The sequence below is a fragment of the Pelophylax lessonae genome (genome assembly GCF_965119305.1).
Source record: "Pelophylax lessonae genome assembly, chromosome: 2".
NCBI classification, from domain to species: Eukaryota; Metazoa; Chordata; class Amphibia; order Anura; family Ranidae; genus Pelophylax; species Pelophylax lessonae.
Window position 1 is genome coordinate 593,116,092 of NC_138769.1, and position 21,977 is coordinate 593,138,068.

Genomic DNA, 21,977 nt, shown 5'->3' on the forward strand with positions numbered 1-21,977 from the left:
TTCATCCAGATTAATCAATGCAAATGGAGGAATCTGCTATTTTCTCTTTTTTCATTCAGCCCACAGGCTACATGAAAAAAAAAAAGAACCTTGCATGTATGCCCATCGTTAGAAGTGGGTGGATGCTGGGAGGTCTAATAGTGGACATACCACAAACTTTCTGGCAGAGATTTCTTCATCCACATCGATCAATGTGAATGGAGGAATCTGGTAGGTTCTCTTTTTTCGTTCAGCCCACAGGCTGCATGAAAAAAAAAGAACCTTAGAATATATGCCCAACAAGGACCAGCAACATACTGGTACATTGCTAGACTTTGAGCGGTCATACCAGGATGATGCCTGCAAGTTTAGGCATCATCTTGGTATTGTGGTCGGATTTCATGTAAAAGCAATCCTAGTGGATAATTATAAGCAGTAGGAGGGGACCCCCTCCCCTCCCTCTGTCTTACACAGTTTTCTTGGGCTCTCCTGTCCCACTGGGTAACCAGAAACTGCAGCCAGTGGTTCAGTGAGCTGACCATAGAACTTATTGGAGACCAGGATGGCTCCAATCATCTCTATGGCCTAAGATACCTGAGGCTACTTTGCTACTTTTCATGACTTTGGTTTCGCCAGATATAAACAGCACCATTGGGATCTTAGTGTGGTCAGATGGTTTAAGGGCAGAGGAGAAATCTAGAGTCTGATAGACCCCAATTTTTTTTAAAAAAAGAGTACCTGTCACTACTTATTGCTATTATAGGGGATATTTAAATTCCCTGTGATAACAATAACAATGCTAAAAGAAAAGGTGTCAAAATAAAATAAAAAAGCAAACTAAATAATAATAAAAAAAAAAAATAATTTAAGCACCCTTATCCGGTGTCTGCATGCAAAGGCGAACGCATGCATCAGTCTGGTGTCATATGTAAACAGCAATTGCAGCATGCATGTGAGGTATCGCCACAAACGCCAGATCGAGGGCATTCATTCTTGCAGTAGACCTCCTCTGTAAATTGAAAGTGGTAACCTGTAAAGGCTTTTAAAAAATGTACGTTGTTTGTTGCCGCTGCACGGGCGTGCGCAATTTTAAAGCATGTCATGTTTGGTATCTATGTACTAGGCATAAGATCATCCTTTATATTTTACCAAACAAGTGGGCAATATATCGTGTATTTTTCCATTAAATTTAAAAAAAAAGTGTTTTTTTTTCACAAAGAATTGCATTTGGAAAATCTCTGCGCAAACACCGTGTGACAAAAAAAAAAATTGCAGCAACCACCATTTTGTTCTGTAGGGCCTCTGCTTTAATAAAATTTATAATATTAGGGGGTTCAAAGTAATTTTCTAGTAAAAAAAAAAATATTTTTTTTATGTAAACGAAAAGTGTCAGAAAAGGTTTGGTCTTCAAGTGGTTAGAAGAGTGGGTGATGTGTGGCATAAGCTTCTAATCGTGGGCATAAAATGCTAGGACAGTTCAAACACTCCCCAAATGACCCCTCTTTGGAAAGTAGACACCCCAAGCTACTTGCTGAGAGGTACGTTGAATCCATGGAATATATTTTATATTTTTCCACAATTTTTGGAAAAATGACAATTTTCTGAGAGGCACGGTGAGTATTTTGCAGCTTCCATTTGTTTTGGAAAATTAAGAAAGAAAAATAATTTTTTTTTTCTTTTTTCTTTTTTTAAAACATTGTGACAAAAAGCGAGATCTGCAAAATACACATGCCTCTCACTAAATAGCTTAGGGTTTCTACTTTCTGAAAAGAGGTAATTTGGGGGGGGGGGGGTGCTCTCTTGGCATTTTACGGCCTCCGAAACTGTGATAGATACTCTGGAGTGAAATCAACATCTTATGCCCTTAGAAAGTCTGAAGGCGGAGATTGGTTTTCTGGGTCCTGTATGCGGTTAGACTGCCAAAAAGTCTCACACAGGGGGTATCCCCATACTCAGAAGAAGCAGCAGAATGTATTTTAGGGTGTCATTTCACATATACCCATGGCATGTTAGAGCAATATGTCATTTAAGTGACAACTTTGTGTAAAAAAAACAAAAAAAAAAAAAACAATTTGTCCTTTCCCAAAAGTTGTGGCAAAATATAAAATATTCCATGAACTCAACGTGCCTCTCAGCAAATTTGTTAGGGTATCTACTTTTCCGAAAAGGGGTCATTTTAGGGGGTTTTGTGCTATCTTGGCATTTCATGGCCTCCGAAACTGTGATAGGTAGTAAGGAGTGAAATCAACAATTTACGCCCTTAGAAAGCCTTAAGGCAGTGATTGGTTTTTGGGGTCCTGTACACGGCGAGACTGCCAAAAAGTCTCACGCATGTGGTATCCCCATACTCAGGAGAAGCAGCAGAATGTATTTTGGGGTGTAATTCCACACATAACACATCATTTTTCAAACATTTGTGACCAAAAAATGTAATATTCAATGGGCTCAACATGCCTCTCAGGTAATTTCTTGGGGTGTCTACTTTCCAAAAAGGAGTAATTTGGGAGGGTTTGTACTGCCCTGCCATTTTAGCACTTCAAGAAATGAGATAGGCGGTCAGAAAGTAAAAGCTGCGTAAATTTCAGTATATACACCATAGTTTGTAGACGCTATTACTTTTGCGCAAACCAATAAATATACACTTATTGAGGTTTTTATTTAATCAAAGACATGTAGCTAAATACATTGTAGCCTAAATGTATGCCAAAAATTGAGTTTATTGGATATTGTTTATAAGAAAAAGTCGAAAATGTGATTTTTTCTCAAAATATTCAGTCTTTTTATCGTTTATATCGCAAAAAGGATAAAATATATAAAAATATTGCAGAGGTGATCAAATAACACTAAAAGAAAGCTCTATTTGTGGGAGAAAAAAGACATACATTTAGTTTTGGGTACAGCATTGCATGACTGCGCAATTACTCGTTAAAGTCATGCAGTGCCAAATTGCAAAAAATGGCCTGGTCATTAAGGTAAATCCTTCCGGTCCAGAAGTGGTTAAGGGTGCCGAACACTCGGAGGCCCCCATCAATATTTTGCTGTAGGGCTCCGTGATTTGTGCTTATGCCCCTGAAAGCACAGATTACAAAGTATACTTTAGTTATCTATTTGTACTTTGCTTATACATATTGCCAAATTACAGCATACCCTGATATCATGTTGTTACTTGCAGGGCTTATCAGCAAAGCAAACAGTCTGGATGATGACTTCTCTCTCGGAGCTGAAGGTAAGTACAATGTAAATGTTTTATTTAAGAAATTATATCAATAAATCAATTTAGTTTGTAAAAGCAGAGATTGATATTTTCCTTCATACAGTTAATGTTTCTGTCTTGTAATCCCATAGAAAAACCTATTCAAATGTATTTTCATGTATCAATTTTCCTACAATAACAACTTGTAGGCAGCAAAGTGTTACACAAATGTCAAGCATCCAAGTTCCTCTACAGATATAGATTGGAATGAAGTAGCTCTATCTATAATAAAAAATAATATCATGTTTTGTTGAGAGATGTAGGGGGCCTTTTCAGTTGCTGTCAGGATATGCTGAGATGAGAGGGGTCAGAGAGTCTGTGGGGTCAAGATTTAAATAGGCATGCAGGTAGCTACGTATAGGTAATTATTATCATTGGTGTGTGTAGCCTATTGCATTAGGGTGTGCACACCAAAGCTCAAACACACACTACCGATCACTCACGATGTTCATTCAGAAAGGGAGGGGGCCAGCAAATTATATATTTACCGGCCCCTTTCCCCACTCATCCTAAAACATCCCCACAGCAACAGCCGGCTGGAAAGGAGAGGAGGGAACCCGGAAGAGCTGTGGGGGTAAGGGGGAGGGGAGCCAGGGCAGTAGGGGTAATCTGTTCTGCACAGGGTGATTAGGGTGTGCCTGGGCACACCTGGTACACCCTGTGCGCACACCGGATGCCTTGCTGCAGAAGATAGAAGCTGGCCAGCTTTTAAGAGGAAAGCTTTCTAGAGATATGGGTAGGTTAGATAGTCTGTTCCCTGCCACTTGCTGTGGTCCTTCCTCTTGCTGTGGCCCTTCCTCTGGGTGCTGTGCTCTGTAATAACATAGTGGCCATGGGAGGAACTACACAAGTGTCATCAGCTCCGTGAAAAAAAAAAAAAAAGTGCCGGAGCGGATCGCAATGCGGTCCGCTCCGTGTGAAAGAGCCCTTAGGCACATGTTCAACCTCTCACAGGCTTCAGCAGTTTATTGTCTGTTTGCCTCACAGTGAAGATGAGGTGATATTAACCACAAAAGCAAACATTTATTACATTGCAGCTTACTAAATCTTAGTTGTGATAGCTGTTTTTGTTTTCTTTTTTAGCTTTTTTTTCTTCTATTTCTTCTTTTCTTTTATCCAGCCAGTAGGCCTGTTGTTTTTCGAAAGAACAAGCTCTCTTCCAGATGTATCAGTTTACAGAGATGAGAGAAACCATTTACCACTGGCAGGGGTTCTTACAATGATAAGCTTTTATTTATTCATGTAAAGCCTTAATCCCAAAAGAAAAAAAAATAAAATGTTTGCTGTAACTGATTATAAAGTGTGAGCTGGAGTTTGGCTTCAATTTGTTAGTATATATAAATCTGCTAGTACATTTAACCCTATCCTCCCCTCAGACTGACAATACTGCTGTCAAAAGGTACTCTCATGCTCATTCATTTAAAGTGGAGGAGGTAGAAGGTGTGGTAGCAGGGGCAGACTGGCAACTTTTGGCCCAGGCGGCAAGTACAAAACAGAGGCCCATGGTACAGTGACTCGGCCCCCCTCTCACTCTTCCTCTTCCTGTCCTCCTCCTGACCCCCATTCCAGGCTGAAGCCCTGTTCCAGGTACTCTCTACTCACCGGGGGCAGTTGGGGGGAGCTGGGACAGCTCAGTTGGGGCTTGCCAGGGGAAGAGAGTCTCCAGTGGGGCATGGAAGCGGCCTCTGCTCAGACAGTTTAAACCATCTATGCTGGGGAGGGAGGCCTGCTCTCTGTCCTTGTCTTCAACCTGCACTCAGTAGGTTAGCAGTGGGGACTTTTTACTTCTCTTCACCAGGAATCCTTTAGGCATGTCTGTGGCAGAAGCGGTGCAGCCTTTTTACAGGACATCAGAGCAGCCCAGGGGGCAATTGCCCCCCTGCCCCCTGGCCCAGTCCTCCCCTGTGTGGTAGTGGCCAGATCAGCAGGTGAAAACATAGGGAAAAAGCTCTAAAAAAAGAAAACTAATGCAGCCGACATCTTATGATTGTTGAGCTGCAATATATTACATTTTTTTATTTTATTTTGGGTTTAATACCAGTATAAGCTCCTGGCTGACCCCATAGATAACAGGTAGATAATCATAACATCTATATACTATCCTTAAATAACTATAAATATAGATGCTGTCCTCTTTAAGAAAGGGTGCAGGCCATAGGGTTATCCATAGGTAAAAAAAGAAACATTTTTGTAAGTTAGAGGACAAATGTGTACCAGAGGCAATGTATGTCTAACTCCTACAATGTTATCTTACATTATGAGCACTATAGCTGTCTGTCTACAGGGTACAAGCCATATTTGACATCAATAGTACCTTAGCATTTTACCTGAGATGGTCTTTGTTTCTCCTTTAGCAACATACTTTTCTGATCACCATAGGAACAAGAAAAGGTAAAATGAAATACTACATAAATCAAATGTTCTCTTCTCTTTTATTCACCTTACACTATACAGTTTTATTTATAATTTATATATACTTTTGGAAATTCAAACTACCTCAATGTAGGATAAAAACAACACTACTTACGGCAATACTGATATTTTCATATACATATCTTGTTCAGTATAATATTATCTTTCAAATCCCAATGTGACGCATGTCAATCAAGCTGTCATGCATACATACAAACATTTAAAAAAAAAAAGAACTTTAACAGCTGTAAGTAGCTTATAACAAATTCTATCTATCTATCTATCTATCTATCTATCTATCTATCTATCTATCTATCTATCTATCTATCTATCTATCTATCTATCTATCTATCTATCTATCTATCTATCTATCTATCTATCTATCTATCTATCTATCTATCTATCTATCTATCTATCTATCTATCTATCTATCTATCTATCTATCTATCTATCTATCTATCTCTATTTTTTCCAACAGTTTCTCTTTCATTCATCTTTTTTTAGCATGTATTTAACAGTATAGGTTATTTATTTTATTTATGCCTGCAGGTTGTTGCCAGATCATCCTCGACTTAAGACAATGTACATGGGTGACAGTATGACATCAACTAGCACCGCCAAAACCAGTTCCAGGTAATGCCTGCTAGATCATCATTACTGCTTCTAACTATTAAGATCATAATCCTTCATCAACCATTTATTTTGTAAAACATTGTCATCCCTAACAATATGCTTGTCTCATTCTTTAAAATAGCCGAGCCTGAACTATTTAATTTTTTTAATATATTTAATATTTACAATTTAATATTTCCTCTTTTTAATGATGTGTGCCTTCATTTAGGTATATTTTTCAATAACTTCTGTCCCAGGTGGCACTGGTCATTGAGAGAGGAAATCTCCCTAGTGGGTACACAGCAGTATAACCCCTCTACACTTTATAAAGAGGTGTTTTTATTGGTGTATTATAGGAGTTACTGTTGGGGAAATTAAACTTAAAGTGGAACTTCACTCTCTCAATCAACCTGGACTTTTCCTAATCCTTATGCTACAGGCATTAGTAAATAGATAGGAAATGATATCATTCAAAACTAATAAAGTAGGCGCCGTTAAAAAACTGTGTATGTGTACACACCAAATGATAGTTACAATATAATACCAATATAATACTAATACTGGCATGAAAGTGTCACTTTGACTATTTTATGTCACTTTGATAGGGTGTTGTGATATATTTACTTATTCATTGATTTTGGCCAATTAGGTCAAAGTTTTTGGCACATTAATTCCTATTTAGTTATTTCACTTTCATGCCAGTATTGGTATTATATTGTCACTCTCATTTGGTGTGTACACATACACAGCTTTTTTTAACAGTGCCTTCTTTATTAGTTTTGAATGATATAATGTGTTTCACATTTAAAGGGGCAGCGGTTAATAATACCTTTTCGTTTTTTCAATGGGGCTGGTGCCTTCAACAAGTTACATAGGAAAGTATATCATATTTACTTGTTTTACACTTTTTTTTTGCATTTCTTCAGTTACTTCCTGGTTTTCATGCCTAGGCAAAGGACGTCATCCATCATTCATGCTACATGAATCATCTGCCCTTACTCAAGATGGCCACGGCCAGAAATGCCAGGGGGGTGGGGCGTTTTTCAAAATTATTTCTCAGCAAAATAAAGCATGAAGACATGGACGAATGGTTGAGTTTGCTTTGAATATTAAAGCGGAGCTCCACCCTAAAAAACATTTTTGCAGCACCAGTTAGCATAAAAAAACCTGAAAAAGAATTGGATAGTTAATATTTTTTTCACTTACCGTATTTTTCGCCGTATAAGACGCACCGGCGTATAGGACGCACCCAATTTTAAAAGAGGAAAATCTAGAAAAAAAGATTGTGAACCAAATACTGTAGTAAAATATTTTATATCAACTGTATAAAGTTAACAGCAGTTTAACATATTAAGAACTACGGTCTCATTAACAATCAGTAAAGTCAACAGTAAAGTAAACAGTGAAAGTAACTTTTTTTATTCAAACCCCAAGAACTCCTCTTCTTCGCTGCTATCAGAAATGATGCAGGACAGATCCAAGCAGTCATTATCACTTTCTTCCTCACTGGTGTCAAATAAGACTTCGTCTTCTGTTCCATCCAAGGCATTACTAATGCCACACTTCTTGAAGGATTTTACAACAATGTCCTCCTTCACGGAGTCCCATGACCTTTTAACCCATTCACACACTTGTGTGATAGTGGGCCTCTTCATCCGCCCAGTAGACGTCAAATCATGGTTCCCAGCTGCCATCCAGGTGTTCCACTCCTCTCGCATCAGAACTTTGAACGGCTTGTTTATGGAGACGTCCAGAGGTTGCAGCTGGCTGGTAAGACCACCAGGAATCACAGCTATTTGGGTCTTAACTTCCTTAAAGTTCTTTTTAGTAGTTTCCGTAATGTGCGCTCTGAACTGGTCAAGCACCAACAAGGAAGATTTCTTCAGAAGCCCGCCAGGACGTTTGGACCACACTTTGTCAATCCACAGCCTCATGCCATTTTCGTCCATCCACCCTTTATCATGAACGTGCACGACGACTCCCCGTGGAATTGTTTCTTTTGGGAAAGTTTTCCTTTTAAAGATCAACATCAGAGGCAGTTTGGTACCATCTGCACAGCAGGACAGCACAACCGTGTAGTGGGTTTTCTCATGCCCTGAAGTTTTTACAGTTATGGTTTTGGCTCCTTTGTTATCTACGGTTCTGTTAGATGGCACATCAAACGTTAGTGGGACTTCGTCCATGTTCCCAATCTGGCTAATTTCAAAGTGATTCTTCTTCCTCGCATCAATAACAAACTTATGAAATGACAGAATCTTTGATTCGTATTCCTTTGGCATTTTTTGTGCAATTCTGGTTTTTGTGCGCATAGAAAGGCCAGATCTCTTCATGAATCGATAGCACCACGATGGTGATCCGGTGAAATCCCGAAGGCCTTTCTCCAAAGCAATGCATTTGGCCTCAAAAATGATCATTTTAGTTGAGACAGAAAGTCCATTTTGCCGGTGACATGTGATCCACTCATTCACTTCTACCTCTAACTCTGGCCACTTTGCAGTTGGTCCACGTAAGGTGTGCTTGCTTTTATCCAACATTTGGAGCTGATCCTCCTGTTTCCTCCACTCTCTTATCATTTTCTCTGTTGGAGGTGGCCCGAAGTGTCTCTCTGCTGCTCGGTTCCCATGCTCCTTAGCAAATTTGATTACTTCCAGCTTGAAAGCAACTTTATATGCCAGTCTCTTCTGCTTGGACATCTTGAAAAGGAGGTAACGGTAATTTTCTGCAAGAAATCCAGAAATGAAAGAACTGCCAATATTACCGTACCAATACCGGTATGTTCTTCATTTCCCCTCCCCCTTTATATTTCATCTGGTGCTCTCTTATGCAGTGACCAGCGTGCCCCCCCATCAATGCAGTGACCAGCGTGCCATGCTCCCCATCAATGCAGTGACCAGTGTGCCGTGCCCCCATCAATGCAGTGACCAGCGTGCTGTGCCCCCCATCCATGCAGTGACCAGCGTGCCGTGCCCCTTTCAATGCAGTGACCAGCATGCCCCCCATCAATGTAGTGACCAGCATGCCCCCCCATCAATTGACAATGTAGTGACCAGCAAAACCCATTCAGTGCCCTTAGATCTTATGCCTAGGTACGGTACCTGGGATTGTGGGGGCGCCACCCGCTGCTGCTGCTCACCGCGCTCGGCTCAGACAGTCACAGTCAGTCTGAGTCAGGAGAACTACCGGTAGTCGCTGCAGGGCACCTAATGTCATTTATGAGCGGGGCGGGGTGGCAAGGACTCCTTCACTGAACTTCTGGCTAGCCCTCTGGCTCCGCCACCAGGGATAGGCACGGACCAAGGCCGTGGTGGACATTTTCCAAAGTACCGTACAGACCTTAGTGAAGGACACCAAGGTACGGTACATTTCAAATTACGGTACCTAAAACCATCAAAAAACAAACAAACATTCTGTCTACTATCTGGCGGCCTAGTTCTACAATTTCCGGTACAAATATGTTTAAAATAACATTTACCGTACTGCTTGTGATATATTGTTATACCATAAATGGTTTAAAATATTTTCAAAATTCTTACCTTATATTATAGGGCAGGTCCCCCATAGATTCCCCTTCAGTGCAGGCCAGGGCAGGTCCCCCATAGATCCCCCTTTAGTACAGGCCAGGGCAGGTCCCCCATAGATCCCCCCCTTTAGAGCAGGTCTCCTGCCATAGAGCCCCCTTTAGAGCAGGTCTCCTGCCATAGAGCCCCCTTTAGAGCAGGTCTCCTGCCATAGAGCCCCCTTTAGAGCAGGAAAGGGCAGGTCTCCCGTATATCCCCTTTAGTGAAGGACAGGGGAGGTCCCCCATAGATCCCCTTTAGTGAAGGACAGGGGAGGTCCCCCATAGATCCCCCTTTAGTGCAGTCCAGGGCAGGTCTCCCGTGGATCCCCCTTTAGTGCAGGCCCCCTGTAGATCTCCCCTCTAGCACAGGCAGGTCCCCCCATAGATCCCATTCCCCATTAGAGCAGGCCAGGGTCCCCTACCAATAGATCTTCCTTGGAGCAGGCCATGGTCCCCCTCCCTATAGATGCCCCTTAGAGCAGCTCTAAGGGGATCTACCGTATATGGGGACCCTGGTGGTCCTGGCCTGGGGTCCTGGCCTGCTCTAGGAGGGATCTATATGGGGGAGACCCCTGGCCTGGTAACTGGTCCCAACTGACAGTCAGTTCCCCCAGGGAGGGCCAGGGACCAGGGGCCAGGGTGGACCCCCCCCAGTGACAGTCAGTCCCCCCCAGGGTGGACCAGGGACCAGGGCGGATCCCCCCCCAGTGACAGTCAGTCCCCCCCCCAGGGTGGACCAGGGACCAGGGCGGATCCCCCCCCCAGTGACAGTCAGTCCCCCCCCAGGGTGGACCAGGGACAAGGGTGGATCCCCCCCAGTGACAGTCAGTCCCCCCCCCCCCCAGGGTGGACCAGGGACCAGGGCGGATCCCCCCCAGTGACAGTCAGTCCCCCCCCCCAGGGTGGACCAGGGTGGATCCCCCCCCAGTGACAGTCAGTCCCCCCCCCCCCAGGGTGGACCAGGGACTATCCCCCCCAGTGACAGTCAGTCCCCCCCCCAGGGTGGACCAGGGACCAGGGTGGATCCCCCCCCAGTGACAATCATTCCTAACCCTCCCCCCCCCCAGGGTGGACCAGGGTGGATTGGATCCCCCCACCCAAAAAACCCTTAAAAGAGGCCAGGGCAGGTCCCATCCCTTCCTGAGGTGGCCTACTGGCCCCCCTCCCCCATAGACTTCAGTTCAGTTTACCAATAATCTTAACCACTTGTACCTTGTGTCGCTGTCCCCGAGTCTCTGGACTTCAAGAAGACTTCCTGCCTGCTGCTGTGCTCTCTCCTCGGCTCCTTTTCGACTGTGCGGTCGGGGACACCGGTCTCATCACAGATCAGCCAGCCAAGGTGACACTCCCTAGTCCCTCCTCCAGAGTGAGAGGGACAGTTCTCAGGACAAGTCCTGCCGCCGCGCCGATCCAACACTCTGTCCCCCAGCCAGCAGCAAGCTATTCGATTGGCAGCCCGCAGCCCGCTCAGAACAGGCAGGCGAGCCTTCATTTCAACCTGTGGGCGGTGCTGGGCATGAGACGGAACTGTCTCGCAGGGAGCGGCGGGCGGCGCTCGCTAATGACAGTCTGGCAGGCAAAAAAAAAATGTGTACATCTGCCGTATAAGACGCACCAACTTTCCCCCCCCCCCAGTTTTGGGGAAGAAAAAGTGCGTCTTATACGGCGAAAAATACGGTACCTAGTTTTTAATGAAAATAAACTTACCTTCCTTCCTCTTCCTCCTTGCGCGGACATGGCCGCCGACGTCACTTCCTCCTTTGCATTGCGTCCTGGTAGATGAGCGTCATCAATCCCAGGATACAATGGGAATGGCACCGGCCGCTACTCTGATTGCTGATCGCAATCTACAGCGCAGGCGCAACATTGCGATCGGCATTCTGGGTAGCCAGGAACCCGGAAGAAGGACACAGTGGGGGACACCACGGCTTCAGATGCCCACACCGGAGATGGCCGCGCTCTGCAATCAATTTTAAAGGTAAATATTTATCTTTATTCTACAACTGTAATGACCTGTAATGTGGGTTAGTGTTAGGGTAATTGGGGATAGCTTAGGATTAGGGGGGTATTTTTAGTTAAAAAATGTGTATGTGCCCGGAACTCCGCTTTAACAATGAATAAAATAGTGTTTTTAGTTTGTGGTGCTCAGATGCAGTACAGTTCCACTTTAAAGTGGAATTCCAGTCATACCCTAACTAAGCCTAAATCTACTCCCGCTCCCATTCTAAGACTATTCTATCTACCCTGTAAAAGAAAAGATGCCTATACTTACCTATTTTAAGCCAGTGACAGATTCAGTGTAGAGGAGGGACAACCCGCAATGGATGCCCCATAGTAAACCTATGAGATAGGTTGGGGAGGAAATAAAACAGGTTTTTATGCTGTCTGTGTACCTGTTAGGGAAAATCATCCTCTCTATTGGTCCTGTTTACCATTATCATGGAGCATGAAAGTAAAAAAAGACCCCAAAGTTAGGGTTGTCACCAGAGCCGTAATAGAGGGTAAATCTTTCAATGGGGACATTAGTTTAGGCAACCCTGGTGACAACCACTGATTTCCTCACTTTGGAGCATTTTCCCCTAACTTTCTGTCTTGGCTATGGGACAGATGGTGAAAGGAAATTTCCTGAATGGGATTCAGATGGCAAGAAAAAAAAAATATTAGATGGTGGTTGGTCGCGACTAGATGGCTCATCCACCAAAAAAATCTGACTGCCTCATTAGTATTCATTCATGTATTTTATAATTATGTGAGACACCCCAAGACTGATCTATAATTTTGGAAACAAGATACAACATACCTCTGCCAGGGGTGTCTGTAAGGCTGGTCACATACCCAATATAATGTATATCCCTAAATACTTTTCCCAGCTGGCCAGTATGCTTTACATAGAGCTAGACGTACGTCAGTCAATTCTCATTAACAGAGAATTTTGTAAGAAGTCTTTTATTTTATCTGTACAGTAGAGTTTGTTCTCTGAATGTCACAATTTTCTAGGAAGCTATGACTTCACTGAAAATCCCCTTTATTATTATTTTGTTGGTTACAGGATAGTTTATACTACCCATAACAACTTGCTAAAAAGAATGTTCTTTAGCAAGGAACATACTTTCCACATTCATAGTTATGCTACCAAAATTAGTGTGTGCTGTAAATTGCCTCCAGCCTTTTCTCCTGTTTCTTCTTGCTGGAGGCTGCCATTTTGCTGAAGCTCAGAACCCCTGAACAGCAATAAATCATAAAGCGGAACTAAACCCATCAACTGAACAGTTTAAAAAAACAGTTACATTCCTGGAATGTCAGGATTGCTAACTGTCACATTTGCTTGTGTCCCCAACCAAACTGTCAAACAATCAAATGGCTGGTGTAATAACTGATCACATATGCAGCACCATGGCAGTTGCAGATAAAAGGTTTAATTTCGCTTTAAGGCTGTCAGCAGATCGGCCTCTGCAAACTCTGCAGTGCCTAAAAATGCCTGAAAATGGAAAACAACTGAGCATGTGCAGAGCAGGGTGAGACAGCGTATTACTGAATTTTTACTGCTTCAGCGCTGGAAGGTTTACCCCACTTCCTGGCCAGACTATTTTTTGTGATACGGCACTGCGTTACTTTAACTGACAACTGCGCAGTCGTGCAAAACTGTAACTAAATAAAATTTATGTTTTTTTCCCCACAAATAGAGCTTTCTTTTGGTGGTATTTGATCACCTGTGCAGTTTTTATTTTTTGCGCTATAAATAAAAAAAGAGCGACAATTTTGAAACAATAAAATATATTCTGCTACATATTTTTGTTTAAAAAAATCCCAATAAGCGTATATTGATTAGTTTGTGCAAACTTTATAGCATCTACAATCTATGAGATATTTTTATGGAATTTTTATTTTTTTTTTTTAACTAGTAATGGCGGCGATCAGCGACTTATAGCGGGACTGCAGAGAAATCAGACACTAATGCCCCGTACACACGTGCAGATTATCTGAAGACTTTTGTCTTCAGATTTACCTTTTCTATGTAGTGCAAGGGCCTGCCGGATTGCATACAAATTGAAAGTGTTTAGGTTTGACCTCATATTATATGGTTTTGGTAAGTCTACAGACAAAAGTCTTCAGATAATCTGCACGTGTGTACGGGGCATAAGGGGCTGATTTACTAAAGCTGAAGAGTGCAAAATCTGGTGCAGCTCTGCATAGAAACCAATAAGCTTCCAGGTTATTTTGTCAAAGCTTAATTGAACAAGCTGTGGTTAGAAGCTGATTGGCTACAATGCACAGCTGCACCAGATTTTGCACTCTCCAGTTTTAGTAAATCAATCCCTGTGTGACACTTTTGATACTTTTGTGGGGACCAGTGACACTAATATAGTGATCAGTGCTAAAAAAATATGCACTGTCACTGTACTAAGGACACTGGCAGGGAAGGGGTTAACATCAGGGTGCGCTCAAAGAGTTAAATGTGTCCCTAGGGGGTGCTTGCTAACTGTGGTGGATGTGCTTCAACTGTGGGAATATAGAGATCTGTGTTTCTGCTTAGAGGGCTGTGTTCCTGTCTTCACAACAGAACAGCGATCTGCCTTGTTTACATAGCCTCTGTTGTGAACGATCGGCAGGTCCCGGCAGACCAGACATCGGTTCCAACGTACCCGCTAATTGGCTCCCACTGTTTACAACCACAGTGGGAGCGGGTCGCTCGTGGCATGCTTGCACGTGATTCTGCTCACAGGAGCCACCGCCCCGCAGTAAATGTATGTGGGGTGGTCGGCAAGAGGTTAAACAGTATAGGCACTTATTTGTAATGTTTTACATAGCTATACCTACAAAACGGGCCAGACTGAAGTGATCTTGCAGGACTTCATTTTCTGACTAAAGTTCCATGAATATAAAGGAAATGGGAGAGGGGTTTCAAGGCCCCCAATATCCCCTTTTCCTTATAGGATTGTGGCTGCCAGAAGGTTTCAAAACTCCCCCATTTGTCACGGACGGCAGTGTGAGGTAAAGGGTGCCTTATACCTATCAGGTGGGGGACCATGGAAAGCTAAGGTCACATGACCTTAGAAAGTTCTGGAAGATTGGGGGGCCACTATATATAATGTAGGTTCCTGATATAGGGGAAGCTGCTATTTGCCTCAGGAGGTCAGCTGTGGCGGAGCCCCCCTCCCTCCCCTTTTTATGTCACGGCCTTATTAATGTGGCGGGTCACCTTTAGTAAAAAAAAGGGGGACAAGTGATTATTAAACGTTATGGCTGATTAAGACAACTCGAGCTACAAAAGCTGAGTTGTTTGGAATAGTTGTATTTATGTTTGTGAATAAAGATATGATTAAAGTTTTATGTGATGTTAATTAAAATTTTAAATATTTAAACCAATAAACAAAGGCTGCGGCCTAATATTTTGCCAAACAATGGTTGTGTGCTTTGTTATTAATGTCTGGAAACAAAAAATTGGCTGCTTACATTCCCATATAAGGTACTCTATACTGTAACACATAGCCTAAGATACTAAAATGTTATATTTCTATGTAACTGCGAAAAATATTTTTAGAGTAATTATCAGCCAAGCAGGGTCAAAACAGAGCTGTAGATAGGATGATTAAAAATGATCTCTTTATCTTGTTGTGCTTTTTTTCTCTTTCTTTCAGCATTTCAGAAATCCTGACAATATATCAAGCAGATGCAGAGAGCATCCTATATAACCTGGGGTTTGCCTGTGAGAAAATGTGTTCCATGTATGAGATCCCTGCCAGGTTTTTCCTTTGCCCTTCTAAAGCCACAGGCATTGATTTCAGAATGTTTTTTGAATCTCTGTTACACAGAATGAAGAAAGGAGACCCCACCTACATACCTGCAGGTATGTACATTGCCGGGATTGGAGGCACATAGACTAAACGCCTAGTACCAAAGTAGCCTTATTCTGCATTTCTCAATTACTTTTCCATGTGGTTTTTCATTTAATGCATAGTGTCCTATTTTGGAGATGTTTTTTCATGAATTATAACATGTTTTCTACATACTTGTCAACTGTCCTGGATTTGCTGGGACGTCACAGGATGTCAGGGTTAACAGGCCTGTCATTGAGCTAAATATACAATCTGGAATGAAATCCCCCCCCCCCCCCCCCCAACCTTCCTCCAGAGGTTTCTGGAGCTCTGCAGGGGTTCAGGAAGAACTTCTATTGCTTGTGTGGCACAGATGTGTACTGTACTGTTCCACACCTATCCTCTTCTCCTGTCCATCTCAGGTACTTGACAATGACATCACATAGGATGGACAGGAGAGGAGGACCAGCAGGGATCGGAACAGTACACATCCCACACACACAAGCAGTAAAATGCTCCAACTTGGGGGACCTGCATGAATCCCTGATGAGAACTGGAAACTGCGGGGGGAAGATTTAGGGGGGGGGGGAGATTTCATTCTGGATAATTTAATCCAATTACAGAGTGCCATAACAGGTAAGATCTGTGGCAGCATCTTTCCTGCGCTGCTCTGTTTGACAAAATCATTTCTGTATTATAGATTACTGACCCCTGTACTGTGCCCCCTGGAACCCCTGTACTGTGCCCCCCTGACCCCCTGTACTGTGCCCTCCCAACCGCTTGTACTGTGCCCCCCTGACCCCCCTGTACTGTGCTCACCCAACCACTTGTACTGTGCCCCCCTGACACTCTGTACTGTGCCCTCCTAACCCCCTGTACTGTGCAATCCCAAGCACTTGTACTGTGCCCCCCTGACCCCCTGTACTGTGCCCTCCTAACCCCCTGTACTGTGCCCTCCTGACCCCCTGTACTGTGCCCTCCTGACCACCTGCACTGTGCTCTCCTAACCCCCTGTACTGTGAGCTCCTGACCCCCTGCACTGTGCTCTTCTAACCCCCTGTACTGTGCTCTCCTAACCCCCTGTACTGTGCCCATTGACTCCTTGTACTGTGCCCTCCTAACCCCCTGTACTGTGCCCCCCTGACCCCCTGTACTGTTCCCTCCTGACCCCCTGCACTGTACCCTCCAGATACTTATTTAGCTTTTTTGTATCTCAAATCAGGCAGATTTGAGTGTTTTTATTCCCATAGAAATGAATGGAAATGCGCAATTTGCACATTGTTGCGTACATTTGTCGCGCATACAAAAAAAATAAAAACGACTGTAGAAAAATAAAATAGTAATTATATATGAATAAATACATGTAAAATAAATACACAAATAACAAAAATTATCATAAATATATAATAAATAAATAAAATAAATGAATACTATGTAATAATACATAAATAAATAATAATTAATCCCTAATCTTAAAAAAATTCATAAATAATTATTATTAATAATAATAATAATAATAATAATAATAACAATAACAATAATAATAATAATAATAATAATAATAATAATAACAATAATAAAATAATAATCAATAAACACCCAAACAAAAAAAATACTTTAATAATAAATATTTATTTATTTAGTGTTAGGAATAGGGTATTTAGTTATTTGTTATTATTATAATTATTATTATTACAATTATATATATATATATATATATATATATATATATATATATATATATATATATATATATATATATATATATATTTTTTTTTTTTTTTTTTAAGGGCTAGGAGTTAGGGATAATTATTCATTTATTATTGCTTAGTAATCTTTTTATGAATTTATTTATTATTTATTTATGATTATTTTTATTTATTTGTGTATTTATTTTACATGTATTAATTCATTTCTTCTTATTATTATTATTATTATTATTATTATTATTATTAATCATATTATTATTATTATTATTTGTAGTAGTAGTAGTATTAACACCCTAACAAGAAACAATTAATAACCGTAACCCCCAATCTTAACCCTAACCACCAATCCTAATCCTAACCCCAACTTCTAACCCTAGCCTAACCTAAATTAATAATAATAAAAAAAGAAATAAAAGTTAATGGAAAAGCTAAACGGGGTGAAATGCAGATGATAGTTTTCTTTATGGGCTAATAAAAAAAATGGCAAAGCTCAAAAAACACTTTATAAAAACACGCATTAAAACGCCCCGAAATTGCACATAAAAAGTGCCAAAATAGTGCATAAAAATGCGTAAAAAACGAGCAAAGACGCTACGCTCAGGTGTGAATACAGCCTAAAGGCTATTAGACTCTTCGATTTGCAAGTGTTGCTCCAGAGCTTAGTAAATAAAACGAAGATTCACTTTGCAAACAATAACCAATTACATGCAAGCAAAATTAAAAAAACAACATTTCTGCTTGCACATGATTGGATGATGAAAGTCAGCAGAGCTTCCCCTCATTTACCTAACTCTGAAGCAACTGTACTTACAAAGTGCGCAGTCTATTTGCCTTTAGTAAAGCCACCCTACACTGTTCACAATATACTGCCAATTCTCAATCTTGCCTATCCACACTATGCTCTCTGACAACTTATCCCCCATTACCCCATTGTCCATACTACATTTTCTATCAGCACCCCCTACCCACACAACCACCATCACCACTATATTCTCTACACTATTTGGTTGATTCACTAAAACTTAAGAGTGCAAAATATTTTGCATGGTAGACAATCAGCTTCTAACTTCAGCTTGTTCAGTTAACCACTTAAAAGTGAAGTGCAGGTTTGGGCTTTTGTTGAGATTAATACCTACCTAGGTGGATGCAGCATCGGTCCCCTGGCGTCTCTGCACTGAGAACTGAGCGATTGAACACCGCTGATCGCTCGGTTCTGACAGCTTCTCCTCGCTCATTGGAGCACTGGGCTGTGGAGGGGCAGGGAGCGGTCAGCTCAGGCTCTTAGTGGTCGTAATGACGCGGTGCCTGGACCGACTTCGGTGATGTCAGCAGAGAGCGAACTTCAGACCACTCTCTGCTGAAAACGGGTCACAGGAGTGCAAAACGAATTGAGAACCATGAGTGTTGATGGGGGAATGCTTCCCTCTACACTATTGTATTCTGCCAGCAGGGGGCGCTGTGATTATTTCTGGTTGTCAGCATACAATGGTTGCTATAGCCACTGGCAGTAACCTTATGTGAAAAGAATCTGACATGCTCGTTGTACCCAAGTGGGACTTGGGTACAGTCAGCGTGGCCATACATGGATGGAATACATTCAGCCTGTCCCTGCTGAACCAGGTGAATTTCGATCCATGTATGGCGGGCTTTGCCTCTGCTGACTGTTATCTGTTAGTACTGTTCCCAACTACCTATGTGGACCACAGAACAGATCCCCTCATTTTTATTAAGATGAGGAGAAGGGGAAGTCTTCTGTAGTGCAAATGAAGAGCGGACAGCAAGGGGGGCCAACACTGCTCCCCCACAGTACAGTGTGCATTGTCATCCCAAGACAGGAAGTGTTACTGGCAGGATCACCAAGTGAAAATAAAGGAAAGAAATCCTGAAAACTGGAAATTTTGTATATTACATCTTTGTTCTTGGGACTATATTCTACAGCCAAAATATTTGCTGGAACAAAATGCAATAAATACTGATTCATTGTTTTATATTTTCAGATCATGAAACTTTAAAAGACACAATCTGTACCTTTAACAGCCTCTATCCCCATGTGACAAAGACATTGCTAAAGAAACTAGAAAACATTGGACATTGGATTCACAGTGACATTCTGTTCTTGTAAAGCACTTCACCGAGCATTCATGTGACATATAAACGCTTTGATGCAATCTATTGTTACTATCTTTTATTACAAAAGAGGGCTGTGATGGTCCTTTCTTATCCAGTGTGTATGAAATACCATGGCTACTGCAATTACACTAAACAACATGAGACCATTCAATAATTGATTCAAAGATCTGCAGTAAATGGTGACAGAATTCTACAACGCCAGTGCAGCTCAGAAGAAGTTTCAGCATGACCTCTGGCAGTATGTTACTGGTCACAGTTTAAGACTATATGCTTTATATCTGGATGACAGTGGCTTCATATTCACATTTAAATAAGAACAGATGGAACTTTACAGCGATGATACATGGCAAAAGTATCATGTTCAGATAAACACTGTATCTGTTCAGGCATAGGTTCACCATACTACTGGACGACAGGTCCACTTTCAGTATAACACTTTATTTATTGACCAATTGAAAGGATATGTGGCTTTGCATCTTTTCTTAGTTTTAAAACATATGTAATGTTAAACCATAGGAGACATTCTATGCAATAACCCATCTATTGCACTGCTAATGATAGCTTGTCAATGGGTCTGCTCAGGCAGAAACAGGCAGACAGCACCTCTGTTGCACACAGATGTTGCCTGGGTCCAGGACTGTTAGGCTCCATGTACATGGGACGCTGGAAATGGCCGTTTAGGAGCAGTTGGGCGTTTTTTTCAGAAGCCCCTGAACCCATCTACATTTTATCTTATCTGTCCATGTACACCAGGTCGTTTATAGTCATTTGCAGGCAGTTGCGTTCAGGGACTGTTTTTAGAACGCAATTATTTGCGTTCGAACGTGTGTTTCCCGGCGTTTCAAACGCACAAACGCGTCCGAACGCGTCTGAACGTGTCCGAACGCGATGACCCGCGATTAGCGTTTGCGTTTTTCCATTTTAAAGGGGAATAATTTTTTTGACCTCTAGGAACGCTTCTAAACGCAAACGCCCGCAAACACCGCTAAACGCCCCCTAAACGCGGGTACAAACGCGACCGAACGGACGTTTCAAACGTCCTAAAAATTCCAGCATTCAAAGGGACTTTTAACAATGTCCCGTGTACATGGAGCCTTAGTAAGTAGGAGCAATCTTCTGATAAATGTCACTAACAATAAATGTTATTGTTTTTCATAAACTTTCAAGAAGTATTATAAACTCTCATTATCTGTTTATAGAGCTTAAAGCCAAGACTTAAAATGTAATTGTCACCTGAGAAATAGGTTGTGTAGTAGATGGGACATGAATGTCCTGGGCATTAAAATACGGTGTAGAAGTAGATTCAAATAGAAGTAGAATAGAAGTATTTGAAGTAGATTCAAATAGAATAACTAAAATCTCATATAAACATTACTGTCAATTTATTTTTAATTTGTAAAGTGGTAGTAAACTTTGTTATACCACTTATACCTACAGGTAAGCCTATAATAAGGCTTAACTGTAGGTACTGTTACCCGTAGGTACAGGTAAGCCTATAATAAGGCTTATCTGTAGGAGATTTTCAGAGTGCATGCACCTGGTGACATCACCGGCGCTTGCGCTTTGAAGGTCTGGCATACAATACCCGACCTTCAGAGCCCATGCCGTAAACAGTAAAGTCATCGCACCCCTGGCCACATGTAGCTGGAGGCCGCAAACCCAGATGGAAGATCAGGGGTAGATGGAAGCCCTCTCTGCAGGGGCAGCTAAGTGCTGGAGGGCTACATTGTGATGCATACTAGCACATTATGACATTGCCTTGCAGAGGATTTTTTTTCTTCAACTGCACTTACCTTAATGTTATTTTTAAATTGTATATTGATCCTGCCCTGCAGATCTTAGCTTAGGTACTTCTTGGTCTAGTTTTCCAATTGTGTTCCTGCATTTTTAGAAATTGGCTGCAAAAATGTTTGAGGACTTCTGCAGCACTGAAATGCACTGAGAAAAAAGGGGAAAACAGTTGTTTTTTTTTTTTAAGTGTCAGTTGAGATTCATGAGAGTTATTGTTTTATATTATTTAACACTGAACTCTAGGCAGATATTGACACAAATGTATGTACCCGCGTAATGATATCTGTAAATGCATTTTTAAATAAAAAACAGTGTAAGTTCTTTAAGTTCACATGGTAGTAGCATTTTGCAGTCTCTTTATAGCATGGTTAAAGTATATTGTGAGAGGCAGAAGCAGCACAAGGAGCCAATCAATTCATGCTGATAGGAGGAGAGAACAGAGTGAAAGAGAGATGGGCTCATCACTTTGCTGCTTCTCCTTTCAATGTTCAATCACAGCATGCGTGTGTGTGTGTGTGTGTGGGAGGGGGGGCATCCACAGGAATCAGGGTGAATGATGCTGGCCATTAATTAGACTGAGGACATCTATCTGCAGAAAAAAAGTACTGCAGGGGGAAATCTCTGTAATCATGCTTCCGAATGCTGAAAAAAGCTATTTATTTTAACTTTTAATGGGATAATAATTTTTATCTTAATCATTTTGGCTGGAATTCTGC

The 21,977-nt window shown here is 41.7% G+C and overlaps 1 protein-coding gene across 1 annotated transcript; it reads left to right on the top strand.

The window, feature by feature from the left end:
* The first annotated feature begins 3,155 nt into the window (after nt 1-3,155).
* On the top strand, nt 3,156-20,001 carry TESPA1 (thymocyte expressed, positive selection associated 1). The gene is made up of 5 exons (XM_082246845.1): nt 3,156-3,205; nt 5,587-5,623; nt 6,194-6,277; nt 15,455-15,663; nt 19,338-20,001. Exons 3-5 carry the CDS (start codon nt 6,225-6,227, stop codon nt 19,460-19,462), a joined length of 387 nt encoding a protein of 128 aa, XP_082102971.1. The 5' UTR covers nt 3,156-3,205; nt 5,587-5,623; nt 6,194-6,224; the 3' UTR covers nt 19,463-20,001.
* The last annotated feature ends 1,976 nt before the right edge of the window (nt 20,002-21,977 follow it).